The sequence below is a fragment of the Xylocopa sonorina genome, chromosome 16, assembly GCF_050948175.1.
Source record: "Xylocopa sonorina isolate GNS202 chromosome 16, iyXylSono1_principal, whole genome shotgun sequence".
NCBI classification, from domain to species: domain Eukaryota; kingdom Metazoa; phylum Arthropoda; class Insecta; order Hymenoptera; family Apidae; genus Xylocopa; species Xylocopa sonorina.
Genome location: NC_135208.1, coordinates 1,475,948 through 1,496,152, shown reverse-complemented (window position 1 = coordinate 1,496,152; position 20,205 = coordinate 1,475,948). Strand labels below are relative to the sequence as shown.

At 42.9% G+C, this 20,205-nt stretch overlaps 1 protein-coding gene across 1 annotated transcript; it reads left to right on the top strand.

Annotated features, from left to right (window-relative positions):
• Positions 1-19,034: 19,034 nt before the first annotated feature.
• Positions 19,035-19,949, top strand: LOC143431004 (uncharacterized). The gene is made up of 5 exons (XM_076907493.1): positions 19,035-19,069; positions 19,122-19,376; positions 19,441-19,691; positions 19,726-19,844; positions 19,893-19,949. Exons 1-5 carry the CDS (start codon positions 19,035-19,037, stop codon positions 19,947-19,949), a joined length of 717 nt encoding a protein of 238 aa, XP_076763608.1.
• The last annotated feature ends 256 nt before the right edge of the window (positions 19,950-20,205 follow it).

The window sequence follows — 20,205 nt, the reverse complement described above, 5'->3', positions numbered from 1 at the left end:
AATGATACGGCCCAACTTAAAATAAGTTTTATGAAAAACAGCGCGCTATCCAAATACACATGCTTTTTTCTGACATATGGATGAAATCAATAGTATTGCCGTTACGATCCGCACATATACGAGAAAAACGCGAATAGCGGAAAGTCACGAATATTCAGACATTCGAGATGAGACGCGACGCCACGACACACCCACGAAATAGAGACGTTTCAAGAAACCGAAAAATCGGGAAACGATGACAGTATATAAATAGGCGGCTCAGCCACGTATTCATTCAGTCAGTCTCACTCGTATTCAATTACAGCGTTTACTGCTACGCGCCACGTCAACTACTACGATTCATTTTTGTACCCTGGAAGTTTATTCAGTGTAAATAGTGAAGTGTTAAGCCGAGATTACTTGCCTTCATCGCTTATTACGTATCTCCATATGCCTAAGAAGTAAATAGTTTGAAAATATACGCAGGTCAGAAAGGAAAATTTAGGGTACGGGTTACGCCTTATCAATAAACATTCAATAATCAAGGAACACGGCGACAAGTAATATCGCTTCTACGCCTGTTCCGCTGCATTAGACGCGGTAAACCACGGATAATTCGGATCGGGTCTGCGTTTAGCATTTACATATTCATAGAATGGCTTCGTATGTATTCGTCGTATGTACCATATGTCTGGTTCAGAGATGAGAGAAAAAGCGCGCACATACACAGTCGGGAGCCAGAAATTTAGATTTTTGTTACTTTGAGCTATTTCGAAACGTGAGAAGCGAAAATGCTCGAGAAATCGTTCCATTATCCTTATGATATTGAATAATAAAGAATAATGCGTTCAAGCAGTAAACGACCAGCTTTCATAATCGCTACCACTCCTAGTGTACAGCCCGCAACCCATCGATGGGTATATACATACAACATATAATATCACCGTGCCATCTGACGCGTAACCAGAGTATCAGATCTGTTCGCTTTTTCATTCTCTGGGGGAATTTATTCAGGCAGAGATTGAATTAAGTCGGAACAAAGTGTGTTGATGTACCGTGCTGTTGGTAATCTGTTAAATATAACCAATACCGACAAATATAAAATATTTCAAATATTCTATAGTTCTGAGATATTCTACAATTATTGCTACATCTGCCCAAACAACCAGCGATTGTAGCGCCAATGGCACCGGGTGGAACTCTAAGCACTGTGCTAGCACGGTGCTGCCTCTCAGTTCTCGTAACAGCACAGGGCTAGCACTGGAGCGACACTGCGTGTCACGGCACTATCAAAGCACAGCGATATAGCAGAAGGCCGACACAGCGTGCCAATGACACTATCAGCTCACCATAGTGACACGCGTGCCAGTGGCATGGACTAATATATACCAATGAAGAAACTGTTTGCATAAAAATTATAAACGAATATTAAAAATGACTAAACTAAGCAATTTATTTATTTCGATTCGAAAATAGATACACTGACACGAAAGAAAGATAGAAAAACTTCTTTTTATTATTTTCTATAAACTATAACTTAATACAGCGATTTTTTCAGAAAAGTCGTTAATTACTTTATCGTAAAAATATATACACTTATTTTATAAATATTTTTGTCAACTCATCGTTAAAAACTCATGTAACAAAGGCATATTTTATATTTAATAATCCTTACAAACGATAAAACCATTTAGCACAAGAATATATGTACCAAAGGAAAACAAATAATTACGTTCAATATTTTCACCTGAAAATTGTGATACGCTAGTAAAGTGAACGTAACTTAATTAGTTCAACATTTTATAAGTAAATGTATCATTTATTACATTTCCTTAAACAATATGCTGCCATCGTATTTAATACTCTCTATTGGCATGAATTTTCGAATTTGACGAATTGAAAAAATATATATGGCTCTCTCAGTAACTATAAATGTTGGCAAAGAACTATCAAAACGTCTGTCAGTACTCGTATGCGGATATCTAAACTCTGACGTATTTAATTTGTACGGAATAACAGGTGGTTCTCCATTAACAAATGTGACGCCTACGCCAATGCAGAAAAAATTTTTGAATGGAACGATGACACGCGTGTCACGCTGGTGCTGGCGCAGTGTCATTCGCAGGCGTGCTACGCTGGTGACTAGAACGTGCTGCCACTGCGTGCCGGCATTTTAGCTAACGAATGCGGACGTAGATGACTACGGATCTGCTGACACTCCTCGGAAGTGTCGCTACAGTGCCGGTATGGTGTCGCCACCATCTTATCTTGTGTTGTCTGGGTGTCTACTACGTATCTTTTTTACTTGTAACACGCGGAAACGGAACTGTTACCACGGATTCGAGTAGAGAGAAGTATATTTAGTTGTTAACGATCTAAAGGTACATGTATGTGTATGTATATCCGCGACTTTGCGCGTCGCGTTTGAAAAACAGGTAGGAGGCGTTATTTCTATAATATGCCGTGCAAAAATTGGAAGAAATTAAAAGATTGGAGTGGTAGGTTCAAGTAGAAAAAGCTGGGATCAAGAGGCCAAGATATCGGCGTCGTAAATAGGGATGTAAGCACCCGTGGAACTAGGCAAACGAAATTCTTATTGTCGACGTCGGCGCACTGCAGTCGGGTTTATTTCCACCATGGAGTTAGTTATGCATTTCAATCACACTTTCGTGTCGTAAAAAAGTTTTCGAGAAAGAAACAGAATATGGATTCTTGTATTATATTAATACAATTCTTTTCTGCAATAGGTATGTGTATGACTAAGATATCTCTTCGACATTGAAGTCAGTGTTTTATAAAACGTTCCGTTATGAATTTTATAGATTCCTCAAACATCTACATCCGATTCGAGACAACTGTTCATTTTGGCCAGCTAGCAAGAATTTTTGCAAAGACGTAGCTCAGGTTCTTTGCACACGGTTTGTATTACCTATTATACATATCTCTTGTATAAAATGTTGGCCAACTTTCAGAACAACATTCGAGACATTTTTTTCAAATACAATCTAGCTTTACGTCAAAAATTCGTGCATTGATACTTGACAAAACCCTAGACCAAGAACGCATTAATCTATAAGCCGTTGTGTTTATGTACCAATGCTTCGTCATTTTTACATCACAGCCAATATAATTCTTAACCATGTGTTCTTGAAAATTTTATTGAAAGGCAAGCAATTTCAGCGTGACAGAAATTAACGCGCGTCTGTATAAAATATATATGTAATCGAAATGCTATATTCGTGACGATAGATTTATTTGTTATAATAGAATGCCAAAACTAATTTTATTATATTTAGACCCATTTAGGTAGTTTCTTTTAAGATTTATTAACTTTTTAACTTTAACTTGGAACGACAAGATCTTCAGAGCAATGCTATAAAACGATTCCAACTCGTTGCCGTGCCCGAGAAAATATATTTCCCGTTTCCATCGGAACGTTCACCACTCTAAGTGAAAAATATTGAAACGTTCAATCATATACGATTGAATAAGTGACAAATATTTACACGCCGATCTTCTCTCGGCTTACTTTCTTTATTTAGGTGTATTAATTGGTTCACTTGAAAGTACGTTTTCCAATTAAGTAGAAGACTATTGGGGTGAACACGTCCGGAAATGGAAATGTTTGCGGAAGTTTTCGTATGAGGCTGAAGGGGTTTACGACACCGGGTACCGTGTTCTCTTGTAACTTGATGGTTTCAGTATGGAATATACGGAATAATTACACGAGTGCCTACATTTCGTATTTTACTACGTACGATCGTTATTCGGGATAACTAAAAGAATCGTGTATACTGCGGTGATACTGTGTCTCTTGCGTGATACGAGATGACGCCACAAATGTTTGTACTGTGGCAGTTGGTTGAGATGAGAGAGATTGTTCAAATCACAACTACCCCCTGTATTTCGCGTAGACTACTTTTATTTCGTTCTCCGGATGTCCTTACACCTCTAAAGCTCCGAAAGAAATAGGACGTTTCTTTTAGTATTTTTTCTTACATTCCTTATGCTAAGTCTTACCAACTATCTTATCTTAGGGTTGCTAGTTAAGGATTAGATCCTTTTTCTTTTATTCTAATATTATACTATCTTAAAACTACCCTTAAGCTATTTTACTCTATTTTATCTATGCTAACTTAGTCTAAATGTCACCCTATGTGACTTCCTTCTTCGGTCGCCAAACTACTGTGGGCTGCTATGCCCGAGTTGGTACGACACCTCGCGATTTTACCTACATGATTGGACGAATAGAAAGGATTTATCACACGGACATACAATTATTTATTCCACACTATTAACGGTTATTATTATATATTATGGATTGCAACTACCTGCTAGATTAACTAGTCGCTCGCGTGCCGTACTAGCTAGTAATCTTGATGCCTCTTTAGACAAAGGTTTTTTTAGAGACTCGACTGTTCTTTTAGAGAGAATTTTTCCTATCCGCCTATTGGAAAGACACTTTGCGGCGGAGGAATTTCTGGGCAATAGATGGAGCTACGTGTGACGTTCCTGGTGGATTTGCCACGCTATTGTAGCGACCAGCACACAGAACTAACATGAAGTGATATTTAGGCTAACTTTAAAATAAAAATAATCTAGTCCCTAGCTAGTAAGATTTTGTATAGAATAGTTGGTAAGGATAGCTGTAAGTAGCATGTAAGAAAAAAATACGAGAAAGCCACAGTACCACAGTTCGGTGGTAGGACGGTATGGTCGTCTCTACAGCGACGGCAGGCGGTGTATGCGATTCTATCGGGGGGTGTTGGAGGTACAGCGAGCTTAAGCGGACGTTACACCACTATAAAACGGAGCGCATACGAGAGCTCGTCAATTATATTTCTTCATGTCCTCTTGTACCTGACTGAATAACAGGGTAATCCTGCCGTGTGTAACTCGAATCCAGCAGATTTTTACAAGTCCACTATAAAATTGGACGCATGCGAGGGCCCAGCAATTTTATTTCTTCGCTTCGTTTTGTACCTGACTGATCAAGAGGGTAATCCTGCGAGGAAGCAAATTGATGGGCCTTCGCATGCATCCCCTTTAATAGACGATTTGCAAAGATCTCATGGATTCGAATCAGGCACGGCAGGATTGCCCTCTTGTTCAGTCAGGTACAGGACGACGCGACGATATATAATTGCTAGTCCCCCGCATGCGTTCCGCTTTGCAGTGAATTTGTAAATATCTCCTAGATTCAAATCACACACAGCAGGATTACCCACTAGTTCAGTTAGGTACGAGAGGACGCGAAGAAATAAAATTGCTGGGCCCTCTCATCTGTACCGCCTTATGGTGGACTTGCAAAGATCTCCTGGATTCGGGTCATGCACTACAGGAATATCCTCTCGTTCGATCAGGCACAAGACGACAGGATGTAATAAAATTTCTGGGCCCTTGCATTTTACCCGTCTTGTAGTGGACATGTAAAAATCTCCTGCATTCGAGTCGTGCACAGGAGGATCACCCTATTGTTCAGTCAGGTACAAGACAACGCGACGGTATATAATTGTTGGTCCCTCGCAAGCGCCACGTTTTCTAGTGGACATGTGCCTCTCCTTTTATAGTGGACTTGTAAATATCTCCTCGATTCGTGTCATGCAAAGCAGGATTACCCACTTGTTCAGTCAGTACAAAAGGACGCGAAGAAATAGTACTGCTTGGCCCTCCCATTGTTCTGGTTTTATAGTGGACTTGTAAACATCTCTCCGATTCGTGTCATACTCAGCAGGATTACCCTCTTGTTCAGTCAGGTACAAGACGACGCGACGTATGAAAATTGGTGGGCCCTCGCATGCCTCTCGTTTCATAGTATACTTGTAAAGACCTTCTCGATTCGTGTCATGCAGAGCAGGATTACCGTCTTTGTCAGTCAGATACTAGAAGATTCGAAGTAATAAGAATGCTGGGTCATCGCTTTCGTCCGGTTTAGTAGTGGACATGTAAGTATATCCTGCATTCGTGTCATGGACAGCAGGATTACCCTCTTGTTCAGTCAGGTACAGGACAACAGTACGATATATAATTGCTGGTCCCTCGCATGCGTCCGGATTTATAGTGGACATGTGAGGATCTCCTGTATTCGTGTCACGCATGGTAGGATTTTGCTCTTATTCATTCAGGTAGAAGACGGCGCGAAGAAGAGAGATTGCTGGGCTTTCGCATGCGTCTCGTTTTATAGTGGACTTTCATAGATCTCCTTAACTCGTGTCATGTGCGGCAGTATTACCCTGTTGTTCAGCTAGGTATAATTCTAGGTGAGGGAATAAAATTGCTGGGCTTTCGCTGGCGTCCCGCTTTATAGTGGACGCAGCGAACTCTTCTATCCTCTTTTCGTTCTTCGTTCGCTAAACCAGTGAGCAACTGACACAAAGTGAAACGCAAAAGGGAAAAAAAAGGAAGCGGCAGAAAAAGATGTAAACCAACAACACGTGGAGTTTACAAGCGGTCACCCATTTAAGGGTTCTCCACGCCTAACGCATCTTTACTTCGGTGATCGTACGAGAACCGTTTTTTTTCGTAATGAGCGTTTATTGTGGCAGGAGAGAATATTTACAATTTGATATAATAAATAAAACGCCATAAGTTTGCATAATTGTGCCTTATAGATAGAATAATGGCTTTGGTCTGAAGCTTTCGTAATCCGGTCCTTATCCTATGGTTCTTATATTACACTTAATGCTACTTAATCCTATTGTTAGAACTAATTATTATTTCTCTTATGCTATTTGTTATTAACTATGTTTGTACAGATGACACTATTTTGTATGTACAAATTCGTTTGGTTGATAGTATTGGGTAGGGTTTATTATATTTTGCCTCTTATCTGATTGTGTCTAAAGGTTTGTGTTTGTGTTTTGGTAAGATGGTGATGAGCTAATTAGCGTTAGATTTCTGTCACTTTATTGCAAACATCAGTACATGTCAGTTTTTTCCCTGTGTTTGTCCTTTTTGTCATACTTTGAGAACGGGTAAACGAATCTAAATGTTTGTGTGTGTGTGCAAAGTCCCTGTCGTATAGTATTCTTTTGTCGTTTGTTTTCCTGTTGTAATGGTAAATTATTGGTAGGTTGTCCTTGTTCTGTATTAATCCTCTACTATTTAAGTGTATGAATAATAATGTGTATTCTAATAATTTACACTTACCTTTTGTTTACTTATTGTACAGTTCTAATAATTTACACTTACCTTTTACAAATGTTAAACATACTGAGTTACTTTAGTTACAGATTTTTATACATACAATTTTATATTTATTTTCTATTATTTAATTATATTATAATAGTTGGGATTGTGTGATGAGTGTGCGATTACTAACTGTGTGTGATTATGGTGTGGAGGAGTGTTATGCGTGGGATGAGCGATGGAATGGCAAGATGTCTGAATATTTTGTGATTCAAAGTGTGAAATCGTTGTTGTGTTTTTGTTTATATATTTTTGTATTTGAATCGTTTCTTGATGATTATCGCTGTTCCACCTTCCTGTTTTGAGTTTGGCCTGTCGGTTCTTATTATGTTATAGTTTTTTCATTAAAATGTATGATTTTGATTTAACTTTGTTTCTGCTATGTCGGGGGTGTATTTGTCTAGGTATTCTTGTAGAGATGCTCTTCTTTCATTTTTAATGATGCAGTTTACGTTAATCTGAATTACTTTTAGAGTGTTTAATATGTTGGATTGTTTCTGTGTGTTTCTTGGTCCATTTCTTAAGTAAAGAAGTCTAGTCCTAGTGCTTTCGCAATTATGTTTACCTTGTTCATGTTTTGTTCGATGTTTTTGGAGATGATTGTCAGTTGGCGTTGCATTGTGTTTTTTATAGTTTTTCTAATTTCTTGTATCATTTGTGTTGGTTCTATGTTTTGTGGTGAGCTTAGGTGTTCTTGTGTGTGGTTTTGTACCTGTTTGCTTTTAGCCGAGATTGCACAGTACGATGTTTGGATTTGCGAATTTGTTTACTACCTGTATTTTCTTTCTTTTCTTGTTTTGCTTGGTTTATTTTTTCTATAATTTTTTGCTCAATTTCTTTAATTTTCGGGCAACCTCTATAAGATGCAAGGTATCTGTAGTTTTTACAAATAGCACAGTATGGCTGTGTCTTTGCGTTTGCTGCATTACTTGGGGTGGGTGAGTTTATTTTGCATTCGTCCAGCTTGTGAAGGGTATTGCATTTAACGCATCTATAACCGAAGTTACAATTTGCTGCTGCATGGCCGATGCGTTGACATAAATATTATATTATAAATAAATTTATGACTATAAAAATGTAAGAACATAAATGTTATATTAAATAAACAGCAAGAGAATCAATATATAATGAAAGAATTAAAATTATTTTGCACATACCTTTTATATATACAAATATATCGGTAACAAACATATAATATCTTAAAATTAAAGGTTTCATTAATGAAAAAACGAAGATATCATATTTTTAATAAAAATATATATATATTGCAACCTATTTTTTATTTCTTCCAACTCCTTTCTTGTTTCATGTTTCAGCTACCCGATGTAAATAACTGCAAAGTACGGATTGAAGGTATTGCCATTGATTTTTGTTAATTCGTTGTAAGTTCGTGGGCTTGAAAAAAATAATGACAAAGCAAATTTTCTAAACTGTCAATCATATCTTCTGCCACGTTTACTTTTACATTGTGCGTCTATTCGTGCTGTTAATAGTCTATTAAAATCTTCTAGATAATAACTTACGACCTAGTTTCCTCAAATTGTTATATTCATTTTGCTTACTCCGAGCAGAGCCTTACAACCTCTGCAGATCAGTTTACTTGGCCGCTGTTGAATCATCGCGAGTGACGCCAAATAGTTCATATAATTCCCTTTTTCTGGGATTATCATCTAGCAATATCTTTGTACGAGTCGTCACGTTTCCAGCTTCCTCCTAAAATTATTTTTATTAAATTAAATTATGTCATACTAATAATTATTGTTAAACTTACTCTTGTTTAGTATGGGGTCCCAATAATAGTGTTGGAACAGCATCTGGGTAAAGACCATCTCTAAATTTATTCATTTTGTATAATTTTTCCTCAAAATGTAAATGGCACAAATGAATATTTTCATACGAATATTGTGGATCTTTGCATAGTAGATCAAATTTTTTATATGCTTCTACTCATTTCAACCATCTGTAATATAAAATTGTATTAATCTTATCAATAACATATATACAATATTCAAAAGAAACATGGCATCAAAAAATTATAAGGCAAAATTGAAGTAGTTCAGCAGTTTGTATATACAAATATACAAATTAAAAATGTTATTTAGATAAAACAATGTTATACCTGTCTTGTTTCTTTGAAAATTTAAAATAATGTCGTTTTACGTCGAACCGAAGTATGCAACCCGGTATTCCACAGCTTATTTCCTTAACTTATGTCCAATTTTTAATTAATAAGTTCACGCAGCAACACCTGAGACAAAGCTAAGATCAAACTGCTTCCAAAAGAAAAGAATATGCAACTTGAAATATTTATATAAATTAATAATTCTCTTAACTTATTTCTTAAAATTTTATAGAAATCAACAATTATCTTAAATTAATTCTTTTTCCATCTTCTTCCCCCTTTCTTTTAAAACCTTTGAAAGAGCCTCAACGTGGTTTGAACGCTCTCAAGCAGCATCCAATAGACATTGAATTCCCTCCAACTTCAGCTTCAGGTTTGGTTAGACATTTAATCGTTTTTTTTCTTACTAAGAAAGAAAGAGAAAAAAAGCATAAAGAGCAAATGAGTAAGAAGTTCAAATGGCATTGCGATCGAAATCCCGTTTAGGCGCATGCACATTCAATTTTGAGCAACATAGAATCAGGAGAGTTGCGTTACAGTATATCGTGCCCAACTGTTGGCAGTCAGCGAAATAGAGGCGACAGATTAGGTCTGCCAGCTGTGGGTTGACCACTTCTCTAGGCAGTGGCACTGATATGAGACGACCTGGCTCGTAATAGGCTAAGATTTTGAACACGAATGGACTTGGTGATCACGCTAAAGTGTCTGTTACAGAAATGGCGAGTGTACAGTCCGCTACGGATAGGAGAGCCACTAATAACGATCCTGGCTTGTACACGGACAATGATTGCGGCAAATGAGTGGACCTGCAAATTAAATGTGCTTTATATGAAGCGAAGGTGTTAGACAGACGGCTCCTGCAGGAGTCAAAATTGAAGGAACATATTGAAGAGCAGCATCCCCGAACAACTATTAAATGGCGGTGCGCCACATGCCTAAAGGAGTTTCAGAGATTCAACGGATGTCGGTGTCACGTTCTGAAATACAAAGGAAATTCTACCTGCTAGAGCAGTACGGGGATCCAATGTGTTTTCTGCGGGAGAATCTTCAAAATACGAGTCGACCTGTCAACGCATGAGAGATCGAAACATCCCTTAATAAGGAATTTAAAGACAGCAACGACCGGTTCCAGCTTGACTAGGTACCGACTAGACAATGGAGTCTCGGTCTGCTCGAAGGAGGAAGTGGATCCCCTAAAAATATTAAACGAACAGTTCAAAAATCTCACATAGCCAAAATTTATCTGGCTTCATATAATATCTTGTCTTGTTTGCCAACATCTGGGTTCTCTGGTACTTGGTCGCGTCTTAAAAGTCATTAACGTAATTGCCTCCTTAGATAGGAGCAGCAATTCCTTGGAAGCGAGCGAGTGGATGCATGTGCTTTCATGTGAATGTCAGTAAAGTAGGAGTGAACGACTAAGTCGATCACTTTTCTAGGTAGTTGCACGACAACCTGACTCGAATTTCACTGGGGATTAGTATGCGATTGGATTTTATAATGAAGGATTTTTATTTTGTTTAAGCAATGACAAGAATAGCAGATGCCTCGGCCACATAATCCGCGGTTCTCGGGTATCTGTAGCGGATTTGATCGTTATGCATCGGGAAGACCATTGTTGGCGATTTTGGTGCAAACACGGACAACTAGTATGGCCAGTACATGGATCTTCCCTTTGATGAGCAGATTATGCGAGGCAAAAGGTCAAGATTTGAGGTTCCTACAGGAGTACAAATTTAAGAAGCTCATAGAATAACAACATCCCTGAGCGACAATAAAATGAAGATACGTCATGTATCATAAGGAAATTGTAAGACTCCGTGGGTGTCGGTGTCATCTGCTAAAGTGTAAAGGACACTCAGGACATCAGAGCAGTTCAGGGGAAAGCAGGCTCCTGCCTATCAGGAGGCGGGAAGTAGTAGCAGGACCAAAAATCTCCAGTGACAACGAATCGTCGTCGGTGTATGATTCCGTGGCAGAAGAAGTTGACCAGGACATCCAAGTAGAGCATGAAAGTATACAATGGAAAAGACGTACAATGGAAGTGAACGTACCCTCCCCTATCGCTTCGGAACCCCGACCGCCCCGTAGACCAGTAAACCCTCTTAACAACTCCGACCTCCTAGCCTCCAATTTTGATGTCGACGATGACCCAATGGGCTGTGACACAGACGACAATCGACATTACTTGACACTTAATTTTTTTGGACGTCCTGTGAAAGCATTGGTAGATCCGGGAGCCACGCGTTCCTACTTAGGAACGGAGTTCGCGAAGTCCTCGAAGATTGAGTTTAAGACCGCCACTGGCGGAGTACGAGTCGCTAATAACGAGGTGGTCCCCGTAATGGGGGAAACCTCGTTGTATTTCGAGATTCATGGACAGATCAAACCTTTGAAGTTGCGCGTGGCTGCCCTGGGCTATAACAGTATTTTAGGAATCGATTTCTGTAAACTATTTGCGCTGACCATTGATTATGGACAAGACACGTGGAAGACGCCAAACGGATCCACGAGACGCTTTAGTTTGACAGGACGGACGCCACAGACGGTTCCCGTCTTCCCGGAATTTGTAGGGTTGGCAGAAGTCACCGGTGAGACAAATAAAAGACTTAGTAAGCTACTCGATCACCTGGTGAACACCCCCCCGACTGACACCCTGAATTCCACCCCCCTGGTCCGTCACAGAATAGACGTGGGCGGTCATCCGCCTATCCGACAACGTCCCCGCAACATCTCTCTCTATCTCCTGCGCATTGCACAGGCCAAAGTTGACAGGATGCTTGCGGAGGGAATAATTGAGCCGTCGGATAGCGGATGGCTGAGTAATCCAGTAATAGTTCCCAAACCGAATGGGAAGCATCGATTTTGCATTGATTACCGGGATGTGAACAAAGTAACGCGTAAAGATGCCTACCCGTTGCGAAATTTAGATGGAATATTGGACGGGCTGCGACGAGCTAGGCATATTTCGAAACTAGATTTAAGTCAGGCGTACCTTCCAGTCCCCCTGGAACCTCGAAGTCGTCCCATCACCGCGTTCGCCGTCCCTGGTAGAGGTCTTTTCCATTTTACTCGTATGCCCTTCGGCTTAACCAACGCCCCCGCGACCTTTCAGCGATTAATGGATCGGATAATACGACCCGAATGGGAGCCGCACGTTTTTGCATATCTAGATGACGTGGTAATTGCGACCGAGACCGAAGAAGAACATTTTTGTTTTTTGACTCTCGTTTTAACGGCCTTAAAGAAGGCGGGTTTAGAGATAAATCGAGAGAAGAGTGCCTTCTTCTGTCCGGAGATGAAGTATCTAGGATATGTAATTTCGAAGTACGGATTACAAACCGATTCGGCAAAAGTCGCGCCGTTATTGAGTTATCCCTCCCCGAAAACCATTAAACAGCTTCGCCGTTTCCTCGGAATGATTGGTTGGTATGCGCGCTTTATGGGAGATATTTCCGAACATAAAATACCATTGTCAAATTATTAGAGGAGGACCAAAAGTGGCATTGGGGAAACGAGCAGCAGCAGACGTTTGACGCGTTGAGATTGGCCTTTACTAGAACCCCAGTATTAGGGGTGATCGGAGCGGTCCTTATTCAAAAATCGCATGATGGAGAAGAGCAACCTATCGTTTTCTGCAGTCGAGTCTTATCCCGCGCGGAACGGAAGTACACTGTTACCGAAAAAGAATGTCTTGTCGTGTTATGGGCGGCGAAAAGACTGAGACCGTATTTGGAGGGTACTTCTTTCCGGATAGTTACCGACCACAGCAGCTTACGCTGGTTACGGAATTTACGGGACCCCTCGGGGAGATTAGCACGGTGGGCTCTTACGATGCAAGACCTGGATATGGAGATAGTCCACAGAAAAGAGGCATTAAATGTCGTTCCAGATGCGTCGTCGCGAATGTTCGACAGAAATCAGGCAGCGCTCGGCGCAATAGAAGAAATTTCGGACCCATGGTACCTCGGACAAATCCGTAATGTACGCGAATTCCCCGCAAAATACCCCGATTGGAAAGTTGAAAACGATCGACTGTTCCACCATCGCCCACATCCGATAATCGATCCCGCGGTAGAAGATCTTAATGCGTGGAAATTAGTATTACCCTTAGAATCTCGTTCCAGAGCCCTCCACGAAGCCCATGACTGCCCCCAAGTTGGCCACTTAGGAGTGGAGAAAACGTATCAACGGTTGATACAGGACTTCTCGTGGCCAGGGGTTTTTCAGGATGTTGTCAAATTCGTTCGCGGTTGTAGAATCTGTCAACTTAGTAAAGTCGCGTAAAATGCTCCTTCTGGGTTAATGCGCGAGCGAACAACCGAAGGACCGTGCACGGTAGTTGCTGCAGATGTTATGGGGCCGTTTCCGCTGAGTAAGAATCGGCATCGATACGTGGTAGTATTTCAGGATTTATGCACGAAATACGTGGAACTCAGACCGTTACGAACCGCGACCGGAGCGACGATCGCCGCCGCCCTCGGATAATTAGTATTAAACTGGTGGGGTTGCCCCGGTATTTATTAACCGACAACGGAACGGAGTTCGTGAATAAATCTTTGACCCGATATTTGAGCCAATACGGGATTAGACAGACCACGATGCCCCAATACCATGCCCGGGCAAACCCCGTCGAGCGCGTGAACAGAACGTTAAAGACGATGATTATCTCCTTCGTGGGAGATGATCATCGAAATTGGGATGTTCATCTTTCTAAACTTTGTTTTGCACTCAACACGGCGGTACAATCGTCCACCCAGATGACCCCTGCTTTTCTTAACTTCGGTAGACACCCGAGACCCGCGAAAAGTATTCTGAAAGAATTGCCGGTGCCCGCTTAAGAGAATCGCGGTGTGGAATGATCGAATGAAGCGACTACCCTTGATCCATGATTGGGTAAGAAAGAACCTATCGAGAGCGGCCAGCCGGCAGGCGAATTATTATAATCGAGGTCGCGTGCACCGGGAATACGAGGTAGGAGATTTAGTGCGTAGGCGGAATAGAGTTCTATCGTCCGCTGCGCAGAAGTTCGCGGCCAAGTTAGCACCCCGGTTTAAAGGCCCGTATAGAATAACCGCGAAGTTATCTCCTGACGTATATCGAATCCGAGTCCCGGGAAAAAGGACGCAACCCAAAGTCCATATTAAGGACCTCTTACCCTCCTACCCACCCCATAACCCACCAGAGACCAAGGAACTTAATACCACCCAGCACCCTCGACCAATTCGGGAAATAAGTCCCGCCATCCCGCCATTACAGAATGCCGAGACCCCGAACCACCCCGCCCAAACGAGTCGAGACGGCCGAGGAGAGAGAGGCCCGGTACGCCCTCATCGGGTACGGAGATACCGACCCTCCCAAACTAAGATTGAACTGGGAGATGAAACGGGCCAGGCAATTTTATGCAGACCTCGCGGCCGCCCTCCAGGTCGCCGAAAGGGAGGCATCCCGGATCGGGAGAGACCGATCCCACGGTACGCCTGGCGTGAACGTACCGCACCCTCCACCGCGAAAGATATCCCGCTCCCGCCAGACCAGGACTCTGGAACGACCCAAGGCCCCCTGCCCAGCCCCAGGATCTACTGAGCAAACCACTCCGCGAGCCCCCCTGAGTTCTCTACGGAAGACAATTCGTACCTCGATAACCTCCTCCTCCCTCTCCCCCTCTTCCTCCTCCCCCTTTTCCAACGCCCATAAACCCCAATCCGAGTCCTTACCATCCAAACGCCCAACCACCACCCGCGAGGACCTCCTTATTACCCCAGGTTCCGCCCTACGACCACTAAAAAAGGACGTATCGTCCTGTCCACCACCGCCCATACCGTCCTAGGTACGGTAACGTTTCCCGTCCCCCGTCAGTCCCCATAGATTCCTCACGCACGAAGTCCCTAACCATCTGTTGCTGGGCGTGTGGCGGTGTTGGGCACATCGCTCGAAGGTGTCCCAACAAGATAGAGGACCGCCCACGACCCCACAAAAAACATTCCCTCTCCCCCCCCCCCCCCCCCCCGGCATAGAAGCCACATGTATACCCCAGGAAAATAAATAAAATTGTACTAAGTTCCGACAAGGAAAGAGGAAGTTAGTTTTCTGTTGCAGTCCCCCTGCCTAATTCCTCTCCCAATTCCCTTTCAAATACCACGCCGAGTAATTGCACCGAGTGGGAGAACTGGGGAGGAAGTCAGAAAACTAAGAAGCCGAGCAGTCGCACAGCGGTACAGCCTATTTACCCCTTTTCTATGTCTCCCAATCCATTACCATTTCCCGTATCCTTCCGGGATCCGTACCCACAACCAAGACGCTTTAGCACATAAGTGAGAGTGAATGAGCGGGATACGTATGGTTGTGTGTGTGTGTGCTCAGGTTATCCAAGGGATAACCATCGGCAAGTGGGGGGAGTTGTGACGTGGTGACGTCACAAGGTCCCTATCGCGTCGATATCGCGTTATGGAATGATAGGATGAAACGTCTATCTCTTATATACGACTGAGTTGCGCAAGAATCTTTCGAAAGAGGCTAGTTAACAAGCCGACTATTATAATCGACGCCCAGTAGATAGGGAATACAATGTAGGAGACTTAGTGCGCCGGCGAAGTCGAGTCTTACCATCCGCCGCGCAAAACATTGCTGCGAAGTTAACTCCCCAGTTTAAGAGCCCATATGAGTTCAAAGCAAAGTTATCTATTGTTGTAGATCGGATCTGAATTCCAGGAAAGAGAGCGTAACCAAAGATCCATATTAAAGACCTTCAAACCTACCACTCACCATTTGCACCCCCGCTGCCATGTAACTATAAAATAGTACCTTTACCTCCAAAGTCCAAACCTAATACTTAGTCTCGAACCGTCGCCATTGCAGGATACGCCAACGAGGTGCCATGAATAGAACGAAGAGCCTTCCCTGACCCTAGTCGACACTGAAGCTCGTTCCCCCCAACTTAGCCAGTCACTACCCGCAAGAACCTCCTTATTACGCCAGGCTCCGTTTTTCGGGAATTAAGAAAAACCAAAGGGCATATAGCCAGGAAATGTTCACACAAAGTTGAGAGCCGCCCTTATTCCCGCTAGGATGCCCCATCAAAGTTCTCCCATGAATTGTTATTTTTTCATTCGGAACAATAAATACCGTGATAGGGAAAAAAGGGGAACGATCTTGTTTCTTCTTCATTAGTACCTGTGTTCCGTGACACAACCACGGGTTTTAGGATGTTTTAATCCTCATCCGCACCAAAGAGATCCGCTTGCAGTGGATCGACTATAGTTTCTCCGATCGCTCATTTGCACGCTGGTCTCAACAGTCGGAGGCACCAAGCAGAACCTTACATTCTCTGCTGGCCAATCTACCTGGCCGCTGTTGAACCTCAATATACCTCAGTCACAACCGTCAATCCATCATCAGGCTCATGCCTGTAAACCCCTATTAACGCTACTATCTCTGTAAAAGACAGTCGGACAAAACGGTCGGAGGTACAGAGCAGAGCTTTACAACCTCTGCTGGCCAGTTTCCTGGCCGCTGTTGAAGCACAGGCATCGCGTCGTGAGTGGCACGATATCATTTTTGGTCCTTCGAGCCGGGTACTCAGTGACCTACGGGTTAAATACTGTGCAAAATATCGTGTGTATGCGCATGTGCATTCGGATTACGGCGCGATCTGGATTAAACCTGTGTGTGACAGCCACATTTGTGATTTTCAACATCATATCGGACTAAGGCAGCGCACCAAGGACAGAGCAACATACGACAATTCGATGTCCCGAGAATACGTCCAGCAAGGTAAGCTCATTTGTGTTCGCCAAACCCACTTCTCAAAATCGCTCAATATCACGATGGCAAAATCAGCCGAAGGCTCCTCTAGTCATTCCATTCCACACGTCACTGTGTTCTCGAAAATATTGGACAATGCGAAACAATCTGAACGCCGCGATCTAGGACTCATACGGGCACATTTGGACAGTCTACATCAAATCTGGGATCGCTTCGACGCGATTCAACTTTAACTCGAAGAAGCCGATAGTGGCGAAGAACCGCGTCATGAACGTGATCGTACGAGCGAACGCACTCATCAAAGGAGACCGTCCAAGAGCTCCGTTATGGCACCACCCATCGAACTCATCCGCAGCTACCACCGCTGCCCTCATGGCCATCAAACTCCCAGAGATGCGCTTACCGACGTTCGACGGAACGATTGAAAACTGGACCTCCTATTTCGAAACCTTCTCATCGATGATCGACGAAAACGTTGATTTAACAGCGATACAAAAATTCTAGTATTTGCGTTCCACACTTACCGGCCGAGCAGCCGCCTGTATTGAATCGCGAAGCATCACAGAGTAAGGTTACGCGGATGCAATAGAACTACTCAAGGAAAAATTCTATTGTAAACGTAAAATTCTATTAAAACATTGTAACGCGATTCACAGCATAGCCTCTCTGACACGGGATACGCCAGACGCATTAGGCAACCTCGTTGACACCCTGCGTCAACACTTACGTTCATTAAAAAATCTAGGGGTTGCTATTTCCTCATGGGATAGCATGATTATTTTAATCGTATTAACAAAGATCAGTGCTAACATCGCGTGGTACTGGGAATTGTCATTAAAGAACAAGCAAATGCCGGCATATTCCCATTTGCTTGACTTCTTAGAAAAACGCGCAAACTGCAGACCCGCGGTTCATAAAATACCTATTCAAACAATCGGACACTCCAGCCACAGTTAATCAGGAAGGATCAGTAGCAACAAACACAGCCCACAAAGCCATGCGTTTGTAACCTCGACCCGTTCCAACGAGAAACATACTGCCCACGAACAAGTCAAGGCAAACGGAACACACGCGACGTCGAGATCGAATCTGTCGCGATCCACACGGAGTATGGCGCTGTCCGAAGTTTCGCATCTTATCAGCTGAAGCTCGCGTGACAGCCGTAAAAAGGGCCGCATAGTGCCCAAATTGTCTGGGGTCCGGTCACCGCTTAGGAACTTGCACGAAGGAAACATGTCGCGTATGCAATCAACTTCACATCACAATGCTACATCAAGAAAAGCAGGTGCACGATCGGACAACGACCTCCTCAGCGAAAAAACCCAGGATCTCACCCGGTCCGCAGGTAGAGAGACAAAGAACTATCATCACCTGAAGCCCCAACGACTAGAGCCGAGTCAACGCATCTGTAGTCGACGTAATCAAAAGAACTACTCGTCACAGCACAGTTTCACGTTCTAGACAAGGATCATCAACCCTTCAATTGCCGGACCTTAGTCGACACAGGTGCCATCACCAATTTTATAATAGAAGACCTAGTAAAACGACTCGGTCCTCCAACGAAAGGTTGCCACATCCTAGTAGGGACCTTCCACAAAATATCTACAGTAGCCAAACACACCATTCTAGCTACCATCCGATTCACATTCAATAACTACCAACGTACATTAACCTTCTCAACGAAATCTAAAATACCATTCCTAATCCCGGAGTAACCAATCGATTGGTCACTAATAAACATCTTAAAGGATATCAAATTAGCAGATGCGGACTTTCATCGCCTAGCCCTGGTCGACCTATTATAAGGCTCTTATCACTCCTCACTGTTGGACAGATCAATCTGTCCACTTCTAATGAACCCAATTTATAATTACAAAAGACGATGTTCGGATGGGTCATTGGGAGGGAGCGCACCAACTGCATCAACGGCGCGCGATATTTTATGCCACATCATCAACATACTCCATTTCGACTTGACACCATGGAAGATCTTCTGGAGGCAAGGATCACCAAATCGTGACCATTCACGCACGTCGACAGCGACTATTGTGGTCCTTTCTTTATCAAGAATCAGAGACACCGAAATCGCAATCAAGAAAAGGGCTTACATTGCGGTCTTTGTATGTCTCACCGTTAAGGACATCCACGTGGAGCTGGTGAATGATCTCACAAGCGAGGGTTTCATCGCCGCACTCAAACGGTTCATCGCGAGACGGGGACTCTGCAAGGCCATATATTCAGACAATGAAAGGAATTTCGTCGGGGCAAACAATGAATTACAAGAACTTCAAGAACTTATCAAACCTGACGATTATAACCAACGGCTAGGAACATTTCTTGCAAAACGAGCAATTAAATGGAATTCCACTACGCACTCCACATTTCAGAAGTCTCTGGGAAGCAGCAGTAAAATCCTTAAAACACCATTTAGCACGCGTCGTGGGTATTGAGCCATTCACTCTCGAGAATTTTAACACCTTGACAATTGAAATCGAATCGATTCTCAATTATCTCCCATTGACACCCATCTCTTCCGATCCAAACGACCTGATCGTCCTGACTCCCGGACACTTCCTTATTGGCGATTCACTTACGAGCTTAAGAGAACGAAACTTCGTGCATGCACCCACGGATCGCCGTCAGCGTGACAGCATATACAAAAATTGAAATAGCATTTTTGGAAACGCTGGCACCGGAATATCTAAACAAATTGACTAAACGAAGTAAATGGACAAGAGGACTTGCACCTCCATCGTACCAACCTGACGAGAACGATGACCTGGCGACATCAGTATCCACCAGGAAAGCCAATCAATCTTAACCATTCAATATGTCTCAGAACATCGTATCGCTGAGTACCTTGCGCCATTTCTATTGTCACACGCCTAACAGATAATGGAGACCAAGGTAATCGAGCTTGACCTACTACACACACGTCTGTTATTCATGGATTAATTGATCGGTGTCCTCTCAACGGGGGGAGGATGTTCCGTGGCACACCCACGGGTCTTAAGATGTTTTCCAGACCCCTCTTCGCTGGTCACTCAGTTTCGTTCTGTCATGCACGTTTCCATTTCGCCACTGTCAACCACGGACATAAATTCCACCCAAGAGTCCGGCAGGGGACCTCACTCCCCATCTGGGAAACATTC

What these genes read in the sequence shown, in the direction of transcription:
- LOC143431004 (XM_076907493.1), top strand. Translation starts at nt 19,035, where the DNA reads ATGGAAGATCTTCTGGAGGCAAGGATCACCAAATC. An exon ending in GCATGCACCCACGGATCGCC is followed by an intron (nt 19,692 to 19,725) that starts GTCAGCGTGACA and finishes AAATTGAAATAG; the next exon opens with CATTTTTGGAAACGCTGGCA. An exon ending in ACGATGACCTGGCGACATCA is followed by an intron (nt 19,845 to 19,892) that starts GTATCCACCAGG and finishes AATATGTCTCAG; the next exon opens with AACATCGTATCGCTGAGTAC.